At 41.1% G+C, this 26534-nt stretch overlaps 1 protein-coding gene across 5 annotated transcripts in view; it reads left to right on the top strand.

The window, feature by feature from the left end:
* The window catches only part of Bcas3 (BCAS3 microtubule associated cell migration factor), a 664126-nt gene that overhangs the window by 64950 nt on the left and 572642 nt on the right, over positions 1–26534 (top strand). For all 5 annotated transcript variants that reach the window (XM_004664529.2, XM_004664531.2, XM_045159845.1 and 2 more), the window contains one exon: positions 13932–14013. In XM_004664529.2, the coding sequence (XP_004664586.1) occupies positions 13932–14013 (82 nt within the window). The remainder of the gene's footprint in view (positions 1–13931; positions 14014–26534) is intronic.

The following is a 26534-nucleotide window of genomic DNA, read 5'->3' on the forward strand; positions in this document are numbered from 1 at the left end:
CTGCTAAGCCATCTCTCCAGCCCTAAAATATTTCTTGAATGAGATCTTTGATTTTTTTTTTTACCCTATGAGAGAGTGGGGGGGGGGGAATTGACAAGATCTTGCTGTGTAGCATAGGCTGGCCTCTGACCAGAATAGCTGAGACTGGCTTTGAATTGTTGATTCTTCTTTAGCCTCCTGAGTGCTGGGATTATAGGCTTATGCCAACATGCCTGGCACTTTCTTTCTGAAAAAAATTTTTTAATTTATTTGCACACATGTGCTCATGAGAGACAGTGTAAGTATAGTACAAACCCAGTAGAGAAGAGTAATCTCTTGCTCTCTGCCCATCTCCCTCATTTCCTAACACCTCTATTTTTATTAAGTAATAGCACCATAATGTTTCCATTTAGCCATTCTGAAACACTAGGATCTCTGTCAAGTATTATGAGATAAAAATGTAACCAGGACCTCAGTTCAGTGCCTTGAAGAGATCATACTCTTCTTGGAGGAGATTTTACTAAATATTTGTGGCCCTTGTCAGTGGGAGTGATTTTTATTTCCAGTGGGACATTTTTGGCTGTTTTCACCATCTTGGTTGGGAGATGATGTTTGCATCTTGAGAGTGGAAGCCAAAGAGGTTGCCTAAATGTGCCACAGCGTACGGGACAGTCTCCTGCAATCGACTCAAGATGCACAAATCAATTTATGGTTTTATGATGCTTCCCTATATATGTGATTATGTTTGTATGTGTGTGTGTGGGGGTGTTATATGATGTTTCATGTACTTACATGTGTGTATGAGTAAATGAAATGCTCATTGTGAAGAAATATTAAGGACATTTTTTGTGTTCATGGCATTCTCCAGTCAGCATTCCTCCTTCCACAAGTGTAAGATAATCACTGTTCTGGTCAGATTGGTTTTGCATGTTGTAAGCATCTTACAAGTTAATGCATATAGTGTGCAATCTTTCATATCTGTCTCCTTTTGCTCAGTGTATAGTTTAGATTCAATCTATTCAAGATGCAGTAAAATCATGAATAAAGGCAATCCACTTCATGTGCCTGAGTGATTATGAAGTGTTTCTGACAGCTACTAGGCCAACACTCTCCATAATGGTGTCACATTGACTTCTGAACACCTCCCAGTCTGCCTCCAGGCGTGTGTGTCAGCGTCCTCTGAGTGGTTTCACATTAACATCCACCTCAGGCAAGATCTTTTGACTACAGAAGTGTTAGTTGCAAATGGAAGATACCATTAGGGCAGCTTCAAAGACTAGGGTGATATTTGGATTGGTGGGTGCTGAAGTCATGGCTGGGGTTTTGAAGTGTAGTGTCTAAATCAGGGATGCATAACCGAAGGAACGTGTGAGTTCAAACTGCTTTCCTTTGATCTTTCCTTTGCAAAACAGGCTGAAGGAAAAAGGTTAAAGTTGCCTCAAAATACTCTTTGTATGTGTGTAACAGTTTGGAAGTATGAAAGTATGATTACAAGTTCCACTCATTACTTATGTTCTGTGGTTTTCGTATTGTTCTTGAAACTTGCTTCCTTCTTGCTTCAAGTTTTGTATTTTGTTTTTAGTGTCAAGACCAAAATACAGACTGGGTTGCCGTCTCCCTCATGTGGTCAGCAAGTATCTGTTCTTTAAGTTGTTAGTTCTCACAAATATGCATTTTAGGTGGTTTTTGTGGTCTGCATTTTTTTTCTTGATGGTATACAGAGTAGGTTACAGAGACACTGTCACTCTGACATTAACGGAATCATTTGTGGTTAGGCAGACAAAAATAAAACAAAACTTCTTTCCCTCGTTTCAAGAGCTTTCAGAAGGACCAGTTTTTGCGATGAGTATCCATCCTCACACTGTGCTAGCTTCAGCTTTTAAAATTGTTGAGGCAGAGCTGTAACATATAAAACATTTGTAGCGATTCATTAAAAAAAACCAACCAAAAAACTCCTGAGTTAAAGAATTGTTTGTGTTCATGTGTGAGTGTGGGTGCACATAGGCCATGGTGTATGTGTGGAGGTCAGAGGACAACTTTCGATGTTGGTTTTCGCCTTCTATATTGAGGCAGAATTTCTCAGTGTCCATCACTGTGTATGCCAGGCTAGCTATTCACCACTCCTGCCCCAGTTCCTGAAACTTCTAGGGGAGTCTCCAGTCTCTGTCTCCTTTCTAAGTGTAGGCACGCTGGAATCATGCCTCCTTCAGGTACTAATGCTGTATATGGCAAGCAGTTCACCCACTGAGCCATCTCTTCAACCCCAAAGTAATTTTGGTTTTTCAAGGCTTTAAGGTAGGGTCTGGCTCTAGCTCAAGCTGACCTGGAATTGACTGTGTCGTCTCAGGGTGACCTCAGTCTCACTGCGATTCTCCTACCTCTGCCTCCCTAGTGCCGGCATAAAGCACATTTTCTTTTCTGTTCTGGTTTTTCTTTTTTGGTTTTTTGAAGTATGGTTTCACACTAGCCCAGGCTGACCTGGAACTCACTATGTAGTCTCAGGGTGGTGCCATCCTCCCACCTCTGCCTCCCGAGCTCAGGTGAGCCTCCCTCAACCTCGCAAGTTACGGCTGGCACCACCAAGCCTGGCTAAGAACTGTGGGAGACTCCATGCCTTTTGAGATTAACTATTTTCAGGCAGTCTTTTAAAATTAAAAAAAAAAAAATTTTTTTTTTGAGAGAGAGAATTGGGATGCCAAGACCTCTAGTCACTGCAGTTGAACTACAGATGTGTGGGCCAATTTGTGAATCTGGCTTACATGGATTTTGGGGAGTGGAACCTGGATCCTTAGGCTTCACAGGCAAGCACCTTAACCACTAAGCCATCACTCCAGCCTCAGGTAGTCTTCTTTGGCTTTCAAGGTAGGGTTTCACACTAACTCATGCTGACCTGGAATTCACTGTTGTTGCATTCAGGTTCACAGTGCTGGCAGAAATCACCCAAAGAAGAGCAGCTTTTGGGAACAAAGGGTTTATTTTGGCTTACAGGCTCAAGGGGAAGCTCCATGATGGTAGGAGAAATGATGGCATGAACAGAGGGTGGCCATCACCCCCTGGCCAGCATCAGGTGGACAACAGGAACAGGAGAGTGTGCCAAACACTGACAAGGACACTGCTATAATACCCATAAACCTGCCCCCAACAATACACTATCTCCAGGAGGCATTAATTCTCAAATCTCCATTAGCTGGGAACCTAGCATTTAGAACGCCTAAGTTTATGGGGGACACCTGCATCAAACCACCACAACTATTTACACTATTTACCACAACAATTTAGTCTTAGGATGTCCTTGAACTCATAACAATCCTCCTACCTCTGCCTTCTAAGCGCTGGGAGTAAAGGTTGGCACCACTGTGCTGGCTAGGCAGTCTTTAAGCAATATTTTTATTTGTTTATTTTCATGCAGAGAGAAAGAAGAGAGTGAGCGAGCACACAAGAGTGAGTGTGAGCAAACATGGGCACACCATGACCTCTAGCTGCTGCCAATGAATTCCAGATGCATGCAATATTTTGTACATCTGGCTTTATATGGGTACTGGGAATTTGAACCCAGGCTGTCAGGCTTTGCAAGCAAGTGCCTTTAACCACTGAGCATCTCTTCAGCTTGAAACTGAATTTATTAAGTATAAGACTTCCTTTCATCTCTGCTTCACCCTTTTTTTTTTTGGTTTTTCAAGGTAGGGTCTCACTCTAGCTCAGGCTGTCCTGGAATTCACTATGTAGTTTCAGGGTGGCCTGGAACTCATGGTGATCCTCCTACCTCTGCCTCCCAAGTGCTGGTGTGCACCACCATGCCCGGGTGTATGCACTATTTTTTATCCAGCTTTATGTGTGTCCTTGGAATTTGAACCAAGACTAACAACCTTTGCAAGCAAGTGCCTTTAGCCCAGCCCTTTCCCTCTATTATTAATATCTTATGTGAATATGATACATTTGTTAAAGCAGATGTGCCAATATTGACTTAAGTTAGCAATATTACTTTTTTCCTGTAGTTAAAAAATTGTTGGCATTACTCATTTTAAAAAAATACTGATTTGGCTTGGTATGGTTGGTGGCATAGAACCTTTAATCCCAGTATTTGGGATGCAGAGGTAGGAGTATTACTGTGAGTTTGAGGCTAGTCTGGAACTACAGAGTGAGTTTCAGGTCACCTTGGGCTAGAATAAGACCTTACTTTGAAACCCCCCCCCCCCAAAATAAATCTATTGTGTGTATATGCAGATGTGTGTGCATCATTTTGTATTGGGCTTTATGTAGATGCCGGCGATTTGAACCTGGGCCAGCAGGCTTTGCAAACAGGTGCCTTAAACCACTGGACCATCTCCCAAGCTCTGTTGGTATTAATTTTTAAGTTTAATGAAATTGGTCAAGGAAGATGGCTCATTTAGTGAAGCTCTTGCCAGGAAAACTTGACAGGAATTAGGATCTCCTGCACCCACATAATGCTGTGTGGGTGTGGTTGATTGCCTGGAATCCCAGGGCAAGAGAGGTGGAGATAGAGAATCCCTGAGGCATCCTGGTGAGCTGCACTATCTGAGACCCTTCCTCAGCAAAATAAGGTGGGTGATTGAGGAAGACACCTAAAGTCAGTCAACCCCCACCCTCTATATGCACCCACACGTCACCCACACACATACACACACACCACATACTGAAAAATAAGGTACTTTGATTATATAACAAGTTTGAGGTAAATCTGGACTGTATGAAACCCTTTCTCAAAAAAAAAAAAAAAAAGGTACAAGGGCTAGGTGTGGGGGTGCACGCTTTAATCCTAGCACTCTGGAGGCAGAGGTAGGAGGATCGCCATGAATTTGAGGCCACCCTGAGACTACATAGTAAATTCCAAGTCATGCTGGACTAGAGGAAGACCCTACCTCCACAAACCAAAAAACAAAAACAAAAACCCACAAGGGCTCAGCCGTTAAGGTACTTTCTTGCAATGCTTAATGACCCTGGTTTGATTCTCTACAACCCATGTAAAGCCAGATACACAAAGTGGTGTATGCATCTGCAGTTCCTTCGCAGTGGCTAGAGGTCCTTTCAGGCCTACTCTTTGCTTCTCTGTCTTTGTCTCTCTCTCTCTGCTTGAAAATAAATAAAAAATGCCAGGCATGGATGTGCACACCTTAAATCCCAGCCCTTGGGAGGCAGAGGTAGGAGGATTGCTATGAGTTCAAGGTCAGCCTGAGACTACATAGTGAATTCCATGTTAACCTGGGCTAGAGTGAAACCCTATCTTAAAAAACAAAACAAATAAAAAGAAATAACTGGGCATGGTGGCACATGCCTTTAATCCCAGCACTCAGGAGGCAGAGGTAGGAGGATCACCAGGAGTTTGAGACCACCCTGGGACTACATAGTGAATTTCAGTTCAGCCTGGGCTGGAGCAAGACCCTACCTCAAAACAACAAAAAAAAGCTAAACAGAATATGGGGCTGATGGATCAGTGGTTGCAGATGCATGCTTGCAAAGCCTGCCTGCCTAGTCTCCACAGAAATCCATATGCGAAGTGTGTGGTATGCTTTAAAATATATAATCTTATTATAGTAGTTGTTTTGTTAAATAGGTTTTCTTTTGCTTATTTCAAAACCATATGCACATGTACCAAATTTGTATATCTAATAAACAGAGTCTGGTGTATTTTCTACTCAGGCTTATCTTTTTTTTTTTTTTTTTTGTGGTAGGGTCTCACTTTAGTCCAGCCTGACCTGGAATTCACTATGTAGTTTCAGGTTGGCCTCGAACTCACAGTGTTCCTCCTACCTCTGCCTCCCAACTACTGGGATTTAAGGTGTTCATCATGTACTGCTTTAAAAACTACATATTTTATTTCTGAGAGGGAGAGAGAAAGAGAGGGAGGGAGGGAGGAAGGGAGGGAGAGAGAGGGGAGGGAGGGAGAGAGAGAGAGAGAGAATGCACGCGCGAATGGGCATGCCAGATCCTCCAGCCATTGCATCCAGCTTAGATAGTGGGCATTGGGGAATCTAGCTATGGTAGGCTTCTCAGGCAAGTGCCTTAATCACTAAGCCATCTTTCTAGCCGTGTGGAATTCACTATGTAGTCTCAGGGTGGCTTCAAACTCATGGCAATCCTCCTACCTCTGTCTCCTGTGCTGGGATAAAGGCATGTCCCACCACACCCTACTCGTTTCTTTCTTTTTTGTTTTTTGAGACAAGGTCTGGCTATATTCCAGGCTAATTTTTTAAAACTTTTTATTTGTTTATTTGAAAGAGAAAGAGAAAGAGGCAGAAACAGGGGGAGAGAGAATGGATGCGCCAGGGCCTCCAGCCACTGAAATGAACTCCAGACGCCTGTGCCCTCTTGTGCATCTGGCTTATATGGGTCCTGGGGAATCAAATTGGTGTCCTTTGGCTTTGCAGGCAAACACCTTAGCTGCTAAGCCATCTCTCCAGCCCTTCAAGCTAATTTTGAACTTGTGGGCTCAAGTAATCCTCCCATCTCAGCCTCCTGAGTAGCTGTGCCTATAGTCATGTGCTCCTGTATATCAAACACCAAAAAGTGATACAGAATTTAAAAAAATTGTTTTTTATTGACAGCTTCCACAATTATAGACAATAAACCATGATAATTCCCTTTTCACCCCTACTTTACCCCCCACATCCCCTCCCCCTTTCAATCATTCTCTCTTTCATTTTGATGTCATCATCTTTTCCTCATATTATGAGGGTTTGGTATAGGTAGTGCCAGGCCATTTTGTGTCTGGAAGAGTGCATTGTAAGCAGTCCTACACTTCCATTGGCTCTTACATTCCTTTTGTGATCCTCCTACCTCCCCTTCCTGGGTGCTGGGATTAAAGGCATGTGCTTCCACACTGGGCCCTGATTATAATTCTTCTTAGGCATTGTTGGATTTGATATGCTAGCACTTTGTTGAGGATTTTTATACTGATATGTAATATATGGTAGTCTGAAGTTTTGTTTTGCTTCGTCCTCCCTCCTTCCCCCAGTGCTGGTGATTAAACTGAGGTCCTCACACATAATAGACAAAAGTGCTCTACCAGGGCTGGAGAGATGACTTAGCAGTTTAAGGTGCTTGCCTGCGAAGCTAAGGAACCCAGGTTCAATTCCCTAGTACCCATGTAAGCCAGATGCACAGGTGGCATGTGCATCTGGAGTTTGTTTGCAGTGGCTAGAGGCCCTGGCACACCTGTTCTCTCTATCCGCCTCTCTCCCGCTCTCTGATAAATAAATAAACAAACAAACAAACAAATGAAAAAAAGATGCTGTACCATTGAGCTTCTCATTTTTTTCTTGTTTCCTGGTGCTGTGGTCTGAACCCAGGGTCTTGTGCTTGCTAGGCAATTGCTCATCCACTGAGCTAAACCTCTAACTTCTCTTTTTTCCTTTTTTATTTTATTTTATTTTTTGTTTTTTCCAGGTAGGGTTTTACTAGTCTAGGCTGACCTGGAATTCACTCTGTATTCTCAGGATGACCTTGAACTCATGGTGATCCTCCTACCTCTGTCTCCCGAGTGCTGGGATTAAAGGCGTGTGCCACCATGCCTGGCTCTCTTTTCTTTTTTTTTGAGTAGGGTCTCACGCTAGCCCAGTAACTCACTCTGTAGTTCCAGGATGGCTTCGAAATCACAGTGATCCTGTTACCTCTGCCTCTCAAATGCAGGGATTAAAGGTGTGAGCCACCATAGCTTGTTTTCATTATTTCTCTTAAAACACTAAAGTTAATTTAAATTTTGTTTGCTTGTTTGTGATAAAACAAAGCCCAGGTTTAAACTCACTGTGTAGTTCAGGCTGTTTCAAACTTGTGGTGCTCCTCCTGCCTTAGCCTCCATAGTGCTGGGATTAAAAGCATATGCCCAGGCTGGAGAGGTGGCTTAGCGGTTAAATGCTTGCCTGTGAAGCCTAAGGACCCCGGTATTCCCCAGGACCCACATTCGCCAGATGCACAAGGGGGCGCATGTGTCTGGAGTTCGTTTGCAGTGGCTGGAGGCCCTGGGGTGCCCATTCTCTCTCTATCTGCCTCTTTCTCTCTCCCTCTCTCTCTGTCACTCTTAAATAAATAAATAAAAATGAACAAAAATTTTTTTAAAAAAGCATGAGCCTACCACACAGAAACCCATGGGTTTTTGAGAATGGTCTCTCTATGTGCCTAGGATGTACTGCAGCTCTCAGTCCTTCCTACACGTGCCTCCCAAGTGCCATTGTGTGTGTCTGTCTTTCTTTCTCAGTCTGGCTGGGCTTGAGTTTTATTGATCTTTTCTAAGAACTAGCTTTTCATTTAATTGATTTTTCTCTATTGATTTCCTATTTTTGTATTGGTTTCTGCTCTAGTTTATGTTTGCTTCTGCTGACTTTTGAGGTCAGTTTGCTTTTCATTTCATAAGGTAAGAGTTTTAGGTTTTTAATTTTAGAGCCGCTTTTTAAATTTTTTTTTTTTTTTTTTTTTTAAGGTAGGGTCTTGCACTAGCCCAGGCTTACCTAGAATAGTCTCAGGGTGGCTTCTAACTCACAGCTCTCTCTACCTTCGTAGTACTGGGATTAAAGTCATGGGTCGCCATGCCTGGCTAGAGTTTCTTTTCTTTTCTTTTTTAAAGTTTTTTTTTAAAAATTGTTTTTATTTATTTACTTGAGAGAGAAAGAGAGACAGAGGCAGAAGAGAGAAGGAGGGAGAGAAATGGCACGCCAGGGCCTCTAGCCATTGCAAATGAACTCCAGACACATGCGCCACCTTTTGAAGCTGGCTTATATGGGTCCTGGGGAATCTAATCAAGGGCCTTTGGCTTTGCAGGTAAGTGCCTTAACTGCTAAGCCATCTCTCCAGCCCGACAGGTTTTTTTTTCTTTAAGGTTTTTTTAAAATTGTTTTTATTTATTTATTTATTATTTGTTTATTTAGAGAGAAGGAGAGGGAGAGAAAGAATGGGCACATTAGGGCCTCCAGCCACTGCAAATGAACTCCAGACACATGTGCCACCTTGTGCATCTGGCTTATGTGGGTCATGGGGAATCAAACTGGGGTCTTTTGGCTTTGCAGGCAAATGCCTTAACTTTTAAGCCATCTTTCCAGCCCTGACAGGTGTTTTTAATCATTTTCCTTCAGGAATATTGTGTCACTCTCTTTCAACCACTGTATCTTAGATGAGAGGATTGGTTATTACTATATTTGCAATTAAATTATGATTTTGGTGGGCACAAAATGTCTTTATCTTTTTTTTTTTTTTTTGAGGTAGGGTCTCACTCTAGGTTGTTCTGGGACTCTGTGCGTCCCTATTTGGCCTTGAACTCACAGAGATCCTCCCACTCTGCCTCCCTCCTGAGTTCTGGGATTAAAGGTGTGTGCAGCCATGCTCAGCTATATCCTTGAATCTCATTCATTATAGGTACCTCTGGAGATGAAGGGTCCTTCAGGAGCACAAAAGCAGTCAGTCATCTGACTTCATTAATACCCTGCTCTAATCATCCAAGTACCCGGGATTATGGGCATGTGTTCCTATGCACTGCTTCTTTCTTGGCACATTTAAAAGCCCTACCTAGAAACATTTCAGAGGTCTGTCAGTAGTAGAATAGATAAATCCCCAGTGTTTGCATATAGCGAATATCTGTATAGCAATAGAGGAAAAAAATCCTACATAAATTAATTTTATAATCATAGTAATGTGGAAGAGAAACCACAAAAATGTATACTGCATGTGTCCATTTACATCGTGTTCCAGAGTTAAAGTTTCGGCTGGAGAGATGGCTTAGTTATTGGGACAATTTCCTGTGAAACCAAAGGACCCTGGTGCACAAGGTGGTGCATGCATCTGGAGTTTGTTTGCAGTGGCTGGGCGCCCTGGTATGCCCACTCCCTCTCTGTCTTTTTGTCTCTCAAATTAAAACAATACTAAAGAAAAAGAATTAAATTTACGTAGGATATCAGAACTTAGGGTTGTGGTCATGATTACACTGAAAGTGGTATTATGACTGGGAAGGGATGTGAGAAGACCTTCTGTTTACATATCTTTTCTCTATATTTGTATAATTTTGAGGCAGTGGTCTCACTTTGTAGCCCTGGTCTGGAATGCTGTGTGGAGACTAGACTGGCCTCGAAGTACGATAGTCCTTGAGTGCTGGGATTGCAGGCACGTGTCACCCTTTGTTGATGTGTATGCTGTTAACAGAGGCATAGTAACATGGGGCATTTGCTAAGCTATACATGTAACTAATGCTGTGCACATTTAAAAATGTTTATTGTCTTTGCTTAAACTTTGCCAAAAATTCATCTGTAGACCAAACTCCTCCATGATACCTACTTCTAAAGGGGAAGTGGTGACTGAGTACTTTTGTTCAGCAGCACAGGTCATAGAGCGTCCTCACTGCTAACTTCAGTGATGGAGTTTTCCACTTTGTAGTCAGTGGGACATCAAGATTTCAGGACAGGTTTAGTTCTGAGGGGCAGGTGACCTTCATTTGCTTTTAGAGTTCTCTGAAAGCACTTACATAGCTGTTTGGAACTTTTCTCTGTGTGTATTACTATCTGGGCTGTTGTAATTTTTTTTTTTTTTTTGCCTCAGATTGAGTTGTGAGATTCTGAACTTGTATTCCCCCACCCCTTTTTCTTTTTGGTATGTAATTTGCATATTTTCACCATGCGAAAGCTATTTTCTATGGTTGGAAAAGATTTTTTTTCCTACAGTGTGAACAAATCATTCTTTGTTCTCTTTATTGTGCCTCCAAACTGGTACATCCGGTTTATGCCCCAAACAACAAAAGTCTGTCATCAGAAATTAAAATGCCAGCAAGAACAAAGGCAGGGAGCAGGGAGAACTCTTGGAGAGGCTTCCTCCCTGCTTGCTCCTCTCCCTGAGTTACCACACTTGCCAGGAAGTTGGAGTACTTCTTGGTGTATGCCTTTCTTGTAGTGCTACGCTTGTATTTACTGTTGTTGGTTTAAAAGTGAACTTTCAGCTTTTCATACTTCGTTCCAGAACCTGCCCAGTCCTCATGTCTGAGCTTCTGTGCCATCCTAAACGCTCTTTATAAAGAAACCAAAAAGTACCTCTGACAGCTCTTGTAGTGTTTTGACATTTATTTTGAAAGCAAAATTACCAGTGAACATGCTGGATAACAGCATTAGCAGCAGTTCCGAGGCAGAGCTGAAGTAGTCCACAAGGATGTGTCCTTTCCTCAGTGTGGTAAGGTTGTTGTGTCCCTTGGTAATACTTCTGTTCTAAATAATGTTATTCTAACAAAGAATTTCCCACATACTATTTGGAGAACTCTCTGCTTTGAAGGTTGATACTTGTGATTCACAAAGAAGAGTTAGATTCATGCTTCTAATTTCAAAAAGTGGACTTGATTTCATGCATTCACAAACATCTGTGGAGAGGGACATGATGGGCTGTCCCTTCCCTGTTCCTATGCTGTTCCTAAGGATTCTGTGACCTTTTAACTTGGAGGTAACTACAAATGGACGGTAGAGGTGGAGATGCATTATTCATCTCTCCTGTTTTTTATTTTTATTTTTTCACCTGTTGCTGTGTGTCTAAAGAGAGATGTGGAAGGTTAGAATAGGGAATTTAGGTTCCTTTTGAAAGCTGCTTTGCTGGAAAGCTTACCGTACTCAGTCATCAAAATGTCTCTTGTATTTTAAATGCAGTTATACCCAACGTATATTGTGAGAATGCCAAAGCAATTTTTTTTCATTATTTTGTATACCTGAGTACAGAGGATCAGTGAAATGTGGTTATAAGTTTTAACATTAGGGCTTAATTTGGTAAAACAAAAAGCTAAATGCCAAATCTGTCACATGGAAATAATAGTTCAGAGCAGGAGGTTTTATGTTCAAACACTGTAATTTGTTATGAGTGTAAATCTTATGAGAAAGAAGTGTTTTTCATTACTGTGAATTATAATTTCCTTTTAAGTTTCACAATACTTTAAAACTTTTCTTTATTTTCTTACTAATAGAAATAGTATATGAGAGAAGACTTACTTAACTCTTGCCCAGCAAATACTTTATTTTCTAATGTAAATGGCTTGATTAATTTTCTTTTTGTCCTGTTGTTACAATTTTAGGAGTTAGGAACTTGGAGCTCGTCAATAACACTTTAATCTATAATATAATTAGACAGCATTCATGCGTCACCCATTAGCATCTGTGTGTGATTCGTAGATTTAGAAAACTGTATGATTATTGCATTGTATGGAAAATTCTATAAAACCATTTAAGGCATTTTCTAAATTTTAAATTCTGTTCTAGATTAATCAGATGTAAATGTAAGATCAGCAGTATATGATGGCCATGGTTTTCATTATGAAAATTAAAGGTCACAAAGGAATCTGCAGAGCAGACACTCGAGTTCCCTCTGCTGGCTCACGGCAGCTTGGGTGCTCAGTGGCGGGGGTGCTGCTGCGCAATCCCAGCCAGCGTGGCTTGTCTTCTGCGCTGCAAGCATGTGCGGGGCCTGCTGTGCAGCCAGCAAGTGGGGAGTTGCGGTGACCATCCCAAGCAGCTGTATATTACAGAGGTCACAGCTCTAAAACTCACCTGGAAAGGTGACAACAAGCTGAAAGACTAGTTAATCTAAAAGGCATTCCCGCATAAATGTAGAGGAATTTTGAAGATAACACATATGTTTTATAAATCTATATATTTTTTGATATTTCAACTACTTGTTGGGTAAGCCTATTGAAATAGCAATAGTGTGTTTCTTTTACTTTTTTTTTTTTTTTTTTGGTTTTTGTTTTCTTTCTTTCTTTTTTCTTTTCTTTTTTTTTTTTTTTTTTTGGTATTTGAGGTAGAGTCCCACTCTAGCCCAGGCTGACCTGGAATTCACTTTGTACTCTCAGGGTGGCCTCGAACTCACAGCAATTCTTCTACCTCTGCCTCCTGAAAGTGCTGGGATTAAAGGTGTGCACCACCACACCTGGCTTTTTTTTTTTTTTGGTTTTACAAGGTAGGGTCATACTCTAGCTTAGGCTGACCTGGAATTCACTATGTAGTCTCAGGGTAGCCTCAAACTCACGGCAATCCTCCTACTTCTGCCCCAAGTGCTGGGATTAAAGGCTTGTGCCACCACGCCTGGCTCTTTTACTATTTTTTTTTTTTTTTGGTTTATTACATCTGTTGGAAGTTCTTGAGTCTTTAAGTCTAGTTTTATAATGTGTGCAGTTTTCTCTGATCCTACATCTTCCATTAAACTAGACAATTATGAAAATATTTAGAACCATATTACCACCTAGTAATTCTGGAAGCCGTTATTAACTAATTCTATTTTAATCTACTCAATACATCAGTGAGCAGCTGAAAAGCACTTTTCAAACTTGATACATATTAGCATACCCCTTTTGCAGTCTGGATTAGCAGAATTCTGCTGTCTTTATATGTGCGTTCTCAAAAATCTGATTTTATTCAAAATGAATGGATATTCATACAACATTTGGTCTTATATTAAAAATGATGACATTTAAAGTATCTTATATTTAGCTTATTCACAGAAAATTGAAATCGAAAGTATTTTGGAGGTCTCTTAAGCAACCTTTTTTGATAATTGAAAAGGAATATAGGCTTATTGCATTAAATGATTTACTCAGAGTTAACAGTCCTAGAAATGTAACTGGTTTTAGGCATTGGTAAAAGTTGCATAATTTAAGTTGCATTTAAATGCTACAGAATAGTATCATAGTTGCTTTCCTTAAGAAAGGAAAGCAGTCATGCAAGAACTGGGCAGATTTCTAATAGGCTAATAAGATAACAGTTAAAGACTTCCAGAACTTTTTTCCAGTCCACGTGCTAAGTATGGGCTCTTATATTTTTCTGAAAATGCTTCTGATAATAATAATAATAAACTTGTATAAATAGCCTCACTCTAAAATGGTTGTGTGTGCATATATGCATATTTCAGATACATTATGATGACGTTTCTATTTGGGTATTGTGGTGACCTACATTTTCACATACTGAATGCTTTTTCCTTTTCTCACGCAGATCAGTGGGGAGGCTCAGGAGCTCTTCTCTGTGCGACACGGCCCGATCCGAGCAGCCCGGATCTTGCCTGCTCCACAGTTTGGTGAGTGTTGCCCTAAGAACAAACAAATCACGTGGAGCTTCTCTTTTGTTGCTGTTGGACAACAGACAGCAAGAATGATAATCAAAGTCTGTTTTACTCCAAGTATCCATCCCCCCTCCCGTCCTCCTTCCCAGATAAACCCTCAGTGCTGTCAGTTGAGATGGAAATAGGTAATCTTAACCAATTCAATATGGCTATTCACTTTCTGCTGTGGTTTTGATTTATCTTCATCCTCTTTGATCTCTGTGTAGCCCGCCTTTGCTGGCTTTCTTGAAGCCCTCTTCTCTCTCCATTTTCAGGGCATCCTTCTTCCCAGATCACTTCTTTGCCGACTGTGCCGCCTTTGTTTTGCTGCTGGTTTAGCTCTCATCTGTGGGTATTCCCCAAGTCCCCCTTCGCCTGCCCCAGCTCTTCTCAGTTGGACTTGCTGCCTTGGGAAGCGTGGTTTTCACTCTCACCTGTTGTGGATTATGCCACTCCGTGGTTGTGGTTATGTTAGAAGTGGCCTTTTGGGCTTTTAGCCTTGTCACTTTGCTTTTATGGCCCATGCTTTATGTTTTTTCTTTTTTTCTTTTGTTTTTAGTTTTTCAAGGTAGGGTCTCACTGTAGCTTAGGCTGACCTGGAATTCACTATGTAGTCTCAGGGTGGCCTGTAACTCTCGGTGATCTTCCTACCTCTGCCTCCGAGTGCTGGGATTAAAGGTGTGTGCCACCACACCCGGCTAGTTTTTAAATTTTTTTTATTAGTTTTTTATCATTATATAAAACAATGGACTTCATTATGATGTCGTCATACATGGGTAACATGACCTTTTGTCAGATTTACCCATTACCTTTTCTTGCTCCCTATCCCACCTGTAAATATTTAACATTGCATTTAAATAGTGTTTGCATTTTCTATTTATATCAAAATGTTTAAATGTGTATTACTGTAAATGTCCTGTTTGGGTGGCTTATTTCTGTCTTCCTCACATTGAGATTCAAGAAAGTATTTTTTCTTAGTTTTCCCTTGTTCATTAAAACATGTTTTGCAGGCACATAAAAACATAACCATATCAATCATGCTAGATACTATAAAGTCTCTTTAAAATGAGGATCTAAAAATATCCTAATTCTTATGTTTTAAACAATTATCCTGAAGTGGAAAACTGAAAAATCTCCTAAGAGTTTTTATAGCAGTTAATTCTCTACATTGGTGAGAATGATGTTTACTAAAACTTAGAACAATTTGATTGTGTATAAGCAGTTTTAGGGGTTCATTTAGTAATTAAATGGTCTCTGAGGAAATGAGAAGGGTAAGGTAACAAGGCAGCAGTACCCTGCAGCCGTGTGATGGCCCCCGCGGAAGTGTAGCTTCAGTGTCTCTCTCATGCACGCCCCTCTCTCTCTGCTGTCTCCCCTACCTCAGTTGTGTTCCTTCGCTTGCCCACTCTCCCCTCTGATTTCTGTTGTATTTTTATTTTGGTGAATTTTTTTTAATAATTTATTTTTAATTAACAACTTTCATGATTGTAAACAATATCCCATGGTAATACCCTCCCTTCCCCCACTTTGTTTTTGGAATAGCCAGCTTTGTCTTTGGATGACTTGTGTCTGGAACTTGAATACCCTAGAGCACTCAGTATACTGCTTGTTTCAGAAGCAGATTGCTCCTGCCTCACTGTATTTCTAAAGGTCTTTTATTTATCCACTTAATTTGCAATTTGTCTCAACTTTATATGTGGCAGAAATATTTGAAAGGATCAAATAAAAAATTTTTTTTTTTCCTTTTTCGAGGTAGGCTCCCACTCTAGCCCAGGTTGACCTGGAATTTACTCTGTATTCTCAGGGTGACCTCGAATTCATGGTGATTCTCCTACCTCTGCCTCCCGAGTTCTGGGATTAAAGGCGTATGCCACCACGCCCAGCTAAATTATGTAATTTTTTGCTCTTTTTTTTTTTTTTTTTTTTCCCCTAGGAAGGGTCTCACTATAGGCCAGGCTGACCTGGAACACACTCTGTAGCTTCTGGCTGTCTGTAAACTCACAGCAATCCTCCTACATCTGCCTCCCAAGTGTTGGGATTAAAGGTGTGTGCCACTACACCCAGTTTGTAATTTTATTTTAAAGAAGCTTTAAGTGATTTATTATTTAATGGAAGATTTTTTTCCTCTCAGATATACTTATTTAAGAAATATCGTTCAGCCGGGCGTGGTGGCGCACGCCTTTAATCCCAGCACTCGGGAGGCAGAGGTAGGAGGATCGCTGTGAGTTCGAGGCCACCCTGAGACTACAGAGTTAATTCCAGGTCAGCCTGGACCAGAGTGAGACCCTACCTCGAAACACCAAAAAAAAAAAAAAAAAAAAGAAAAAGGAAGATTAAAAAAAAAAAAAAAAAAAGAAATATTGTTCATCTTAGAATACAATTTTATAGTGTAGATATTTGACTGAAAAAAGTCTTTGTCTTATTTATTGTATTAATTTAGTTTAAGGTTTGTTGGTATTAAATGTAATACATGCAGCTGATTTGGTAAAACTTGTAATAGAAAATAGCAGTACCACACTGTGCTTTTAATTATTGCTTTATTCTTTCAATTTGGCATAAGTCTTTTAGTATCTTCCTGAAAAGGGTTATGTGGGAGATCTCATTCTCCTAAAGATGTCTTCTTTCTTAACTCTTATTTATTAGAGAGAGAGGGAGAGAAATAGGCAAATGAGAATGGGCACACCAACAAACTCCAGATGCATATGCCACCTTGTATATATTGTCCCTTCCTTCCTCCCAGGTGGGGTCTCACTCAAGCCCACGCTGATCTGTAATTCATTATGTAGCCTCAGGGTGGCCTTGAATTCATGGTGATCCTCCTACCTCTACCTCCCCAGTGCTGGGATTAAAAGTGTGCACCACCATGCCTGGCTCCCCTAACTCTTTATTGATAATATGACTAGGTAACAAGTGCTTGGTTAAAATAATGTTCTTTCAGAATTTTTCAGGCACTGGCTTTGAGTTACGTGAAAGAATCTGAAGTCATTTTCACATCTTTTTCCGTGTATGTAGCCCGTTATTCTGTCTGGAATGTTGGCTTTGTGCCCCATGTTCTGGAACTTGGTGTTATGTCTTGATTTATACATTATTCTTAACTGCTTTAATGTGGAAATGCAAATGCTACCTAGTTTTTTTTTTTTTTTTTTTGAGGTAGGGTCTCACTCTGGTCCAGGCTGACCTGGAATTAACTCTGTAGTCTCAGGGTGGCCTTGAACTCACGGCGATCCTCCTACCTCTGCCTCCCGAGTGCTGGGATTAAAGGCGTGCACCACCACGCCCGGCGGTGCTACCTAGTTTTGGGGAAATGTCTTCGATTAGTGTTCATGTTTTTTCCCCTCATAAGTTTTTTTTTTGTTATGTTTTTCTCTCATTTAAAATTAAAAGGTTTTTTAAAATTAATTTCTTTGTATGTGTGAATGGGCACGTGCCACAGCATACATGTGGAGGTCAGAGATAACTTTGAGGTGTTATGGGGGTGCTGGGGAATTGAATCTAGGCCAGCAAGTTTTCCAAGCAAGTGCCTTAGCAGCTAGGTCACCTCCCCACCCCTTACTTTATATTTTATGGTAATAGGGATTATAGGCAAGCATTCTACTGATGAACAATATCCCAAGACTTCTTTTTACTTTTGTTTTCTTCAAATTTTATTTTCTTGGAGAGAGGTGGGGGGGAGGGAGGGAGAGAGAGAGGGGGGGGAGATATATGTAGAGAGAATGAATATGAATGGGCCAGCCAGGGCCTTTTGCCACTGCAAACAAACTCCAGACACCTGAGCTACTTTGTGCATCTGGTTGTGAGGGTGCTGGGGAATCACCAGTTGAACCGAGGCCTTTAACAGCTGAGCCATCTCACAAGCCCTCTTTATTTTTTAGTTATTTTTATTTATTTATTTATTAGCGACAGAGTGAAAGAGAGAGACACATGGGTGCAAGGACTCTAGCCACTGCAAACGAACTCCAGATGCATGTGCCACCTTGTACATCTGGCTTACGTGGACCTGGAGAATAGAACCTGGATCCTTAGACTTTACAGGCAAGAGCCTTAACTGTGAAGCCATCTCTCCAGTCCTCCTTTATTTATTTATTTTTAACCTTTATTTATTTATTTGAGTGAGCGAGAGCGAGAGCGAGAGAGAGAGAGAGAGAGAGAGATTGTGTATTGCACATCAGGGCTTCTAGCTACTGCCAACAAACTTTGGACACATGTGTCATCTTGTGCATCTGGCTTATGTGGGTACTGAGGATTGAACCTGGGTCCTTAGGCTTTTAAGGCAAGCACCTTAACTGCTGAGCCATCTTTTAAGCCCCTCCCCCTTTTTATCTTTTATGTTGATAAAGAGTTTTACTAAGTTGGCCAGGCTGGACTTGAACTAATTCTGTAGCCCAGGTGGGCCTTGTTTGTGTTCTTTCTATAACTCATCGTATGTGATTGTTACACCTGATGTACCAGGTACTTAAAAAAAATCACCCGATTCTTGTTCTTGGGAAATTGTATCAGTGTTGCTACAAAATGCTTACATTGAATTGATTTTCCCTCACTCCCTGTCCCCATCCTGCTGGGGACTGAATCCAGGGCTTTGCACTTGGCAGGCAAATACTCTATTACTGAGCTGCTTTCCCAAATTGCTGAATATTTTTAATCTGATATCTTATTTTTCTTATCCTCAACTTCTCATATCCAACACCTTCTTTTTCTACTTTTTCCTTCTCTCCCTAATTACTTATCAGGAAGAAGTGAAGTACAGTCTAGAAAAATGGGCTTGGTCAGTATTTAAAAGTCTGTTTAGAGCGGGAGAGATGGCTTAGCAGATGCCTTTGAAGCCCAAGATCTCATGTTCAAATCCTATGTAAGCCAGATGAAGTGCGCAGTATTGACATGTGTACAAGGGGGCACATATGTCTGGAGTTTGTTTGCAGTGGCTAAAGGTCCTGGTGCGTCATTCTCTCTCTCTCTGCTTCTTTTTCTCTCTCTCTCATAAGTAAAAAAACAGTCAGTTTTGGGGCTGGAGAGATGACTTAGCAGTTACATTGCCTGCCTTCTAAGCCTAAGGACCCACTTCTGATTCCCCAGTACTCATGTTATCCAGATGTATAAGGTGGCACATGCGTCTGGAGTTTGTTTGCAGTGGCTGGAGGCCCTGGCACACCTGTTCTCTCTCTTTAGCTGCCCCTGTCTCTCTTGATAAACATTTGAGTAAACTAGCAATAGAAAGAAACTCCCTGAGGATGATAAACAGTATTTCTTTAAAGAATCTACAGTCACGATCATACTCAGTGGTCATGTATTGAATGCTTTCTGCTGAGTTGGGGCTGGCTTCTGTTACAATGTTAATTTTCTCTAGGTCTTAGCCATTAAAGTAACTGTAAGCCAGAGCCAGAAATATGGCTCAGCAGTTAAAGGCACTTGCTTGCAAAGCTTGATGGTCAGTCTTGGATTCCCCCAGTGCCCACATCAAGTTAGATGCACAAAGTGGCACATGTGTCTGGAGTTTGTTTGCAAGAGGCCCCAGTGTGCCTGTGTTCTTTCTCACTCTCTCTGTCTCTCTTACAAATAACAGATATGGACATAAAATAAAATAAAATGAGGTAAGAAGGAAAGGTATAAACATTAGAAAGAAAGATGTGAAATTGTCCTTATTCATTGATACCATGATTGTGTGTTTAGGAAATGCAATGATGTTACAGATTGCTAGAATTAACTAGCAGTTACAAGGTAGTTAGTTCAGCCAAGGACTTTGCCCTGAAATAAATGTAAGTATTTAAAACACCCCCACCAACAAAAAGATAGCAGAGTTGCTGCTGAATACAAGGTTCATTTTATCTTTGGAGAACAAGTTGGATCCCCTGACTGTATTTTGCTAGTGCCATATTCACTACCCTTACCTTGTCTGCCTTACTTTATGACCATAAATTTGCCTTGGGGTTACCTAAATTCCTTTAATTTCCACAAAAGAATCACTCTTTTCTTTTTCTTTTTCATTTTTTTTGTTTTAATTAATTAGTTAATTAATTAATTTGAGAGCGACAGACACAGAGAGAAAGACAGGTAGAGGGAGAGAGAGAGAATGGGCGCGCCAGGGCTTCCAGCCTCTGCAAACGAACTCCAGACGCATGCGCCCCCTTGTGCATCTGGCTAACGTGGGACCTGGGGAACCGAGCCTCGAACCAGGGTCCTTAGGCTTCACAGGCAAGCGCTTAACTGCTACGCCATCTCTCCAGCCCTCTTTTTCATTTTTTAAAAAATATTTATTTATTTAAGAGAGAGAGAGAGAGAGACAGTGAGAGAAGCAGAGAGAATGGGTATGACAGGGCCCTTAGCCTTTTAGACTTGCTATTATTCATCTGTCTGTCTGTCTGTGTATCTGTCTATCTAATCTATTGTCGTTTATGTAGTTATTTATTTAGACAAGATCTCACTCTGTAGCCCAAGCCAGCCTGGAACTCACTTCATAGCCAGAGTAGCCCATAATGTCTCAGCTCCCAAGTGCTGACATAGTTATGAACCACCTTGCCATGATTATTTCCTCATTTAGAATAGTCATGTCCTGATCTGAGGAAATGGCTGTGTGGATAAAGTGCTTTTGAGTTTGGATTTCTAGCATCCATGAAAAGCCTGATGCTGTAGTGGTTATCTGTAATCCCAGCACGCCTATGGTGAGAAGAATGGTAGAGCTAAGAGAATTCACTACCTAGCTTGGTAAACAGAGTAGTATACACCAATAGACTCTGCCTCAAGTCAGATGGAAGTGGAGGACTGACACCAGAATTGTCCCCTGACCTGCACATGTGTGTCGTGTCATGTGTGAGCACATGGCTGCGCACACACAAAAAAAAGAAAAAAAGGAAAAAAAGAAAGAAACTTGTGAAAGAGTACTTGTGCCCTACTGCCTCTTCTACTCCCCACCCTTTGTCAGCTGTGGGTGCTTCCATGGCACTTAAGGCTTTCCCTTATTCATTTCTCTGTTTATTTTATTTTATTATTGATAACTATTATGATTATAATCAACCATGGCAAATCCTCTCACATATTCTCCTTCACACCTCCACTCTCCATCATATCCCCTCCCCCTTGCAACCAGTCTCTCTTACTTTTTTAAAAAAAAATTTTATTAGCATTTTCCATGATTATAAAAAAAAAATCCCATGGTAATTCCCTCCCTCCCCCCCTACACTTTCCCCTTTGAAATTCCATTCTCCATCATATTACCTCCCCATCACAATCATTGTACTTACATATATACAATATCAACCTATTAAGTATCCTCCTCCCTTCCTTTCCTCTCTTACTTTTATATCATCATCTTTTCCTCCTGTTATGATGGTATTGTGTAGGTAGTGTCAGGCACTGTCATAGATATCCAGGCCATTTTGTGTCTGGAGGACCATGTTGTAAGGAGTCCTACCCTTCCTTTGGCTCTTACATTCTTTCCACCACCTCTTCCGCAATAGACCCTGAGCCTTGGAAGATGTGATAGAGATATTTCAGTGCTGAACACTCCTCTGTCACTTCTTCTCAGCACCATGGTGCCTTCTGAGTCATCTCAAAATCACTACCATCTGAAAAGAGAAGGTTCTCTCACCAAAAGTGAGAGTAGCATTAATATATGGGTATGAACATGAAGAGAAGTGCTTACTGGGCAGTTTGGTGAGCATAGCATATACATTTAGCCAGATAGTAGCAGACGTTATACTCCAAGGGCTCATGACTACCTCTATTGTAGGTTTTCAGTATCAGGGTTGTATTCCCTCCCATGGAGTGGGCCTCCAGTCAAATTCAAGAGCATTTGGTTTTCCCCATAACAGACGTGCCACTATGGCACCAGTTGGCTCATTTGGCCCAGGCTGGCCAAATATAAGGCATGCGGTGCCCACTGTTGGGTATCTTCACTGGTGATCTCTCTCTCTCTCATTGAACTGCATGCATCGGGGCTTTTTGCAGCTTTCTGTCAGCTGGTCTACATAGAGGAAGTTTTCAGTTTAGCTCCAGCAGGATTTCTCAGTGACTTTGCACTGAAAGAAGGGGATTGAGAGATGGCTCAGCAATTAAGTGCACTTGTTTGCCAAGTCTGCCAGCCTGGGTTCAATTCCCCAGAATCCCCATAAAGCGGGATACAAAGTGGCACATGAATCTATGAACCCAGCACACCTGTAACAGTGGGTGATTGAGCCAGGAGAATTAGAAACTCCTAGGCTAGCTAAGTCTGGCAGTTTGTTTGCTATGGCAACAGAAGGTAGAGCACAGATACCTCTGTCCCCAAAACATATGCCTCCACACAAATACATCATAAATAAATATTCAGAGAATGCTGAAATAGAAAAATTGGAAATTCTTATTTGTTTTTTTGAGGTACGAGTCTTACTCTAGCCCAGGCTGACCTGGAATTCACTATGTAGTCTCAGGGTGGCCTTGAACTCATGGCAATCCTCCTACCTCTGCCTCCTGAGTGCTGGGATTAAAGGCATGTGCCACCATGTCTGGTGGAAATTCTTGTTATTCTATATCTATCTCAACAGTGTAGTGTATGAATTTTTAGATTTTTCTCCCATTAGTATTCATAAATGCATAAAATTAATTTATGCAGTTAGGTCATAAGCCTGCTTCAAATTCTTTACTGTAGTTAATGTTATAAGGATGTGTGTGCATTAGGGTTTTCCTAACATTTTATATTCTAAATATAAACTGTTCTTTATTGTTTTAAAAATTGTTTAGCATTTCATTGTTAGGGTATTTCATTGTTTTTTAAAAATATTTTTATTTATATATTTGCAATCAGAGAGGAAGGAAGATAAAGAGAGAAGGGGAAAATGGGCAAACCAGGGTCTCCTGTCATTGCAAATGAATGTCAGATACATGCACCTCTTTGTTCACCTGACTTTTCATGGGTAATGGTGACTCAAACCTAGGCCTCCCGCCTCCCGAGTGCTGGGATTAAAGGTATGTGCCACCACACCTGGCACTTTTTTTTTTTTTTTTTTTGGACTGTTTTGGTCACATGCAAAAGACGAGCTGTTTGACTAGTTTTGCTATCTGAAACCAGGATCTACAACCTGAATTCTCCAGAAGGGTTTGCTGTATTTTTTTCAATATAACTTTTTAATAACTGTGGTTAAACAAGTGATCCCTCTCTCTCTCCCTCTCTCTCTCTCTCTCTCTCTCTCTCTCTCTCTCTCTCTCTCTCACACACACACACACACACACATGCACACAATTCAGCTAAAACACAAGTAAACCTCCATAAGTAGGCCAACTGACATTTGTTTACATCACCCGTGTTTTGCAAAGAAGAGGAAACAGGCCCCGTGTTTTGCAAAGAAGAGGAAACAGGCTTATTGACATTTTAAGTGGCTAAACTCTGAGATTTAGGGCTTCCCTAATGCTTTCTGCTCTAATTACTTGTCAGTGTACATTGTGTAGTGTGTATTTCTTTTCTAACACCTTGTCTTTCTCATTGCCACCTTGCTACTTCTGATCACTTAAAACTTTATGGTGTTTTCCATGCCTGAGTTTTAGGTAATCATGAATTCATCTTGTGCCTTGTTAATGTTTTGGTCCATAGGACACTGAATCCAGGGGAGAATGTCTGCTGTAGAGATGATGGTGGCTCTGGTAAAGTGCAGGGGCATTTTCAGTCACTGATGTGAGCCCTGTCATTAGGATCTGTTCCTGTGAGGGCTCTGGAGAGAGGAAGTGCACTGAACATAGCAGAGAGATGAGTTCTGTGACCTGTGATGTCCTTGGCTTCTCTGATGGCGTTGTAGGTTGGGCGCACAGTTTGCACTACTGTTACTTTTATCACGGGTCTGTACTGTGAGCCATTATCCCACTTCCCAGGCAAGGAGGCTTGAAGCCCTAAGGCATAATAAAGCCTGTGTACAGTCGGAATCCGTACATGGAGTTGAGTCAGTCTCATGTTCCCTCCTCTCAGCCTCCCCATGTGTGACTTTCCCCTTAGTCCAGTGGTGTATTTCCACTAGATCTGGGTGTTTCTACTCTTCATCTATTATTGTACATTTGTCAGTATGTGTAAAAAGGATCTGTGTTTAAATTTTGTTTTCAAATCTATTATGGAGACCTTGGTTATTTAGGATAAGAGTGAAGCGCAGGGAGCATATTAACACGGGGACAATATGAAGAGAGGCCATTGTGCCACATTACTGCACTTACAGTTTAAGCCATTGCCATAAAATGTGGACAAAACTGGTAATATTCCATCTGAATTTTGTTTGCTTTTAATTAAATCAAGTCTTCAAAATGAAACGTTCATCCCCTTTAATGTAGCTCGGAATAAACTAATCAAAGTACATTGGATATCTCAAATCAGATTTAGAAAAAAGGTGTAACATGAAACAACTAAATTACTTGTGAGCTTAATGACTCTGACCCAAATAAACTAACTTGTAATAGAGACACTGATTATCATCAGTACAGGTTTTTACTGTAGAACCACAGAGAAGAATGTGAGCACCTTCGTGAATGGACAGGTTTGTGGTCTTGGAAATCTAGGTGCATTTATTAACATTTTCCTAGGTAGGAAAGTGAAAACTCAAAATTTGTTATGTAATAACTAATCTAAAATAAATAACTTAAAAATAACCTCTGTTGAGAAATAATTTACATATGTGGATCCTAGCTGCTGATGATTTTTGGGACACTATTTGACAAGTCAGCAGAAGGATGTTGTGTAACCATTACTACAATCCCAATATAATCCCAAGCCTCGTTGTCCCTGGAGAAAGCCCGACTGTAGTGTCCACACTAACAAAATGGTTGTAGTCCATGATAGAATAAAACAAGTGCTGGGAAGAATGTGGAAAAATTGGAACCTTTAATCATGGTCCATGGGAATGTATGGTTCATTTAATTATGTTGAAAACAAGCTTGGCAGGATCTTAAAATGTTATATGAGAGCTACCATGTAAACTCATCCATTCAGTTCCTAGGCATGCAATTATGATACATGAAACTAAGTCCCTGTAAAAATCTCTACATGAACTTTATAGCAGCATTAGTTGTAATACTAAGAATATGGACATAATCCAATGTCTCTCAATTAATATACTGTGGTGTGTATATATTCTAGATACCATCCTTTTCCATTTGTACCTTCCCATTACCTTCTGTATTTACTTATTTATTTATTTTTGTTTTTTTGAGGTAGGGTCTCACCCTGGTCCAGGCTGATCTGGAATTAACTATGTACTCTCAGGGTGCCCTCAAACTCACAGCTATCCTCCTACTTCTGCCACCTGAGTGGTGGGATTAAAGGCATGCACCACCACACCCAGCCTGTGTTTATTTATTTTATTGACAACTTCCATAATTACAGACAATAAACTATGGTAATCCCCCCCCCCCGCACTTTCCCCTTTGCATGCAACTCCACTCTACATTATATCCCCCCCCCAATCAGTCTCTCACTTTTATTTTTATGTCATCATTTTTTCCTCCTATTATGAGGGTCCTGTGTAGGTAGTACCAGGCATTGCAAGGTCATGGATATCCAGGCCTTTTTGTGCTTGGAACAGTGCATTGTAAACAGTCCTACCCTCCCTTTGGCTCTTACATTCTTTCCTCCACCTTTTCTACAATGGACCTTGAGCCTTGGAAGGTGTGGTAGAGATATTGCAGTGCTGGCCATTGTCACTTCTTCTCAGCACCACTGTGCCTTCTGAGTCATCCCAAGGTCACTACCATCTGAAAAGAGAAGCTTCTCTAACCACAAGTGAGACTAGCATTAATATGTAGGTATAAACAGTAAGATAAGTGCTTACTGGGCAGATGGTGAGCATAATATATGCATTTAGCCAGACACCAGCAGGCATAGGACTCATGACTTCCTCAGTTACGTATATTCCCTCCTGTGGAGTGAGCCTCCAGTCCAATTAGAGAGTGGTTGGTTTCCCCACAACAGACATGCCACTATTGTACCTGTTAGCTCATTTGGCCTGGCTGGCCAAACTTAAGGCTTGCATTGTCCTCTGTTGTTTATCTCCACTGATGACTTCTGTCTCTCCATGGAGCTGCATGTTGCATAGCTTTTTCCAGCTTTCTGTTAGCTGGTCTGCAGGGAGGTTTTTGGCTCAGCTACAGCATGATTTATTAGTGGCCTTGCAGCCCAAGCATGTGGAGTCTTCAGTAATAGAATCTTACCATCTATTCTTGATGGGAAACCAAGAGACTTAACAATGGCCTGTAATGTTCTGGGGCAACATGGTCCTTCCTGGCCAACCATTCACTGAAAGGTATCCCATCTCTGACACAGGAAATTTTCTAGTAGCAATCTATGGCTTCTGGGTGCACCATTGTCCAAAAAAGTGGTTTTTAATATGACTTATTCATACCGTCCTAGATTTTTGACCCTCCCCCTATACTTCCTTTACTCAATCTCTTCCCCTGACCTCACTTAGGCCTTTCCACCCCCCAGTAATCTGTTCTTCTACTTACATATATACAACACATCCTCTTACATCCTCCCCTCTACTCCCTCCCTTATAGTT

The sequence above is a fragment of the Jaculus jaculus genome, chromosome 9, assembly GCF_020740685.1.
Source record: "Jaculus jaculus isolate mJacJac1 chromosome 9, mJacJac1.mat.Y.cur, whole genome shotgun sequence".
Lineage (NCBI taxonomy): Eukaryota > Metazoa > Chordata > Mammalia > Rodentia > Dipodidae > Jaculus > Jaculus jaculus.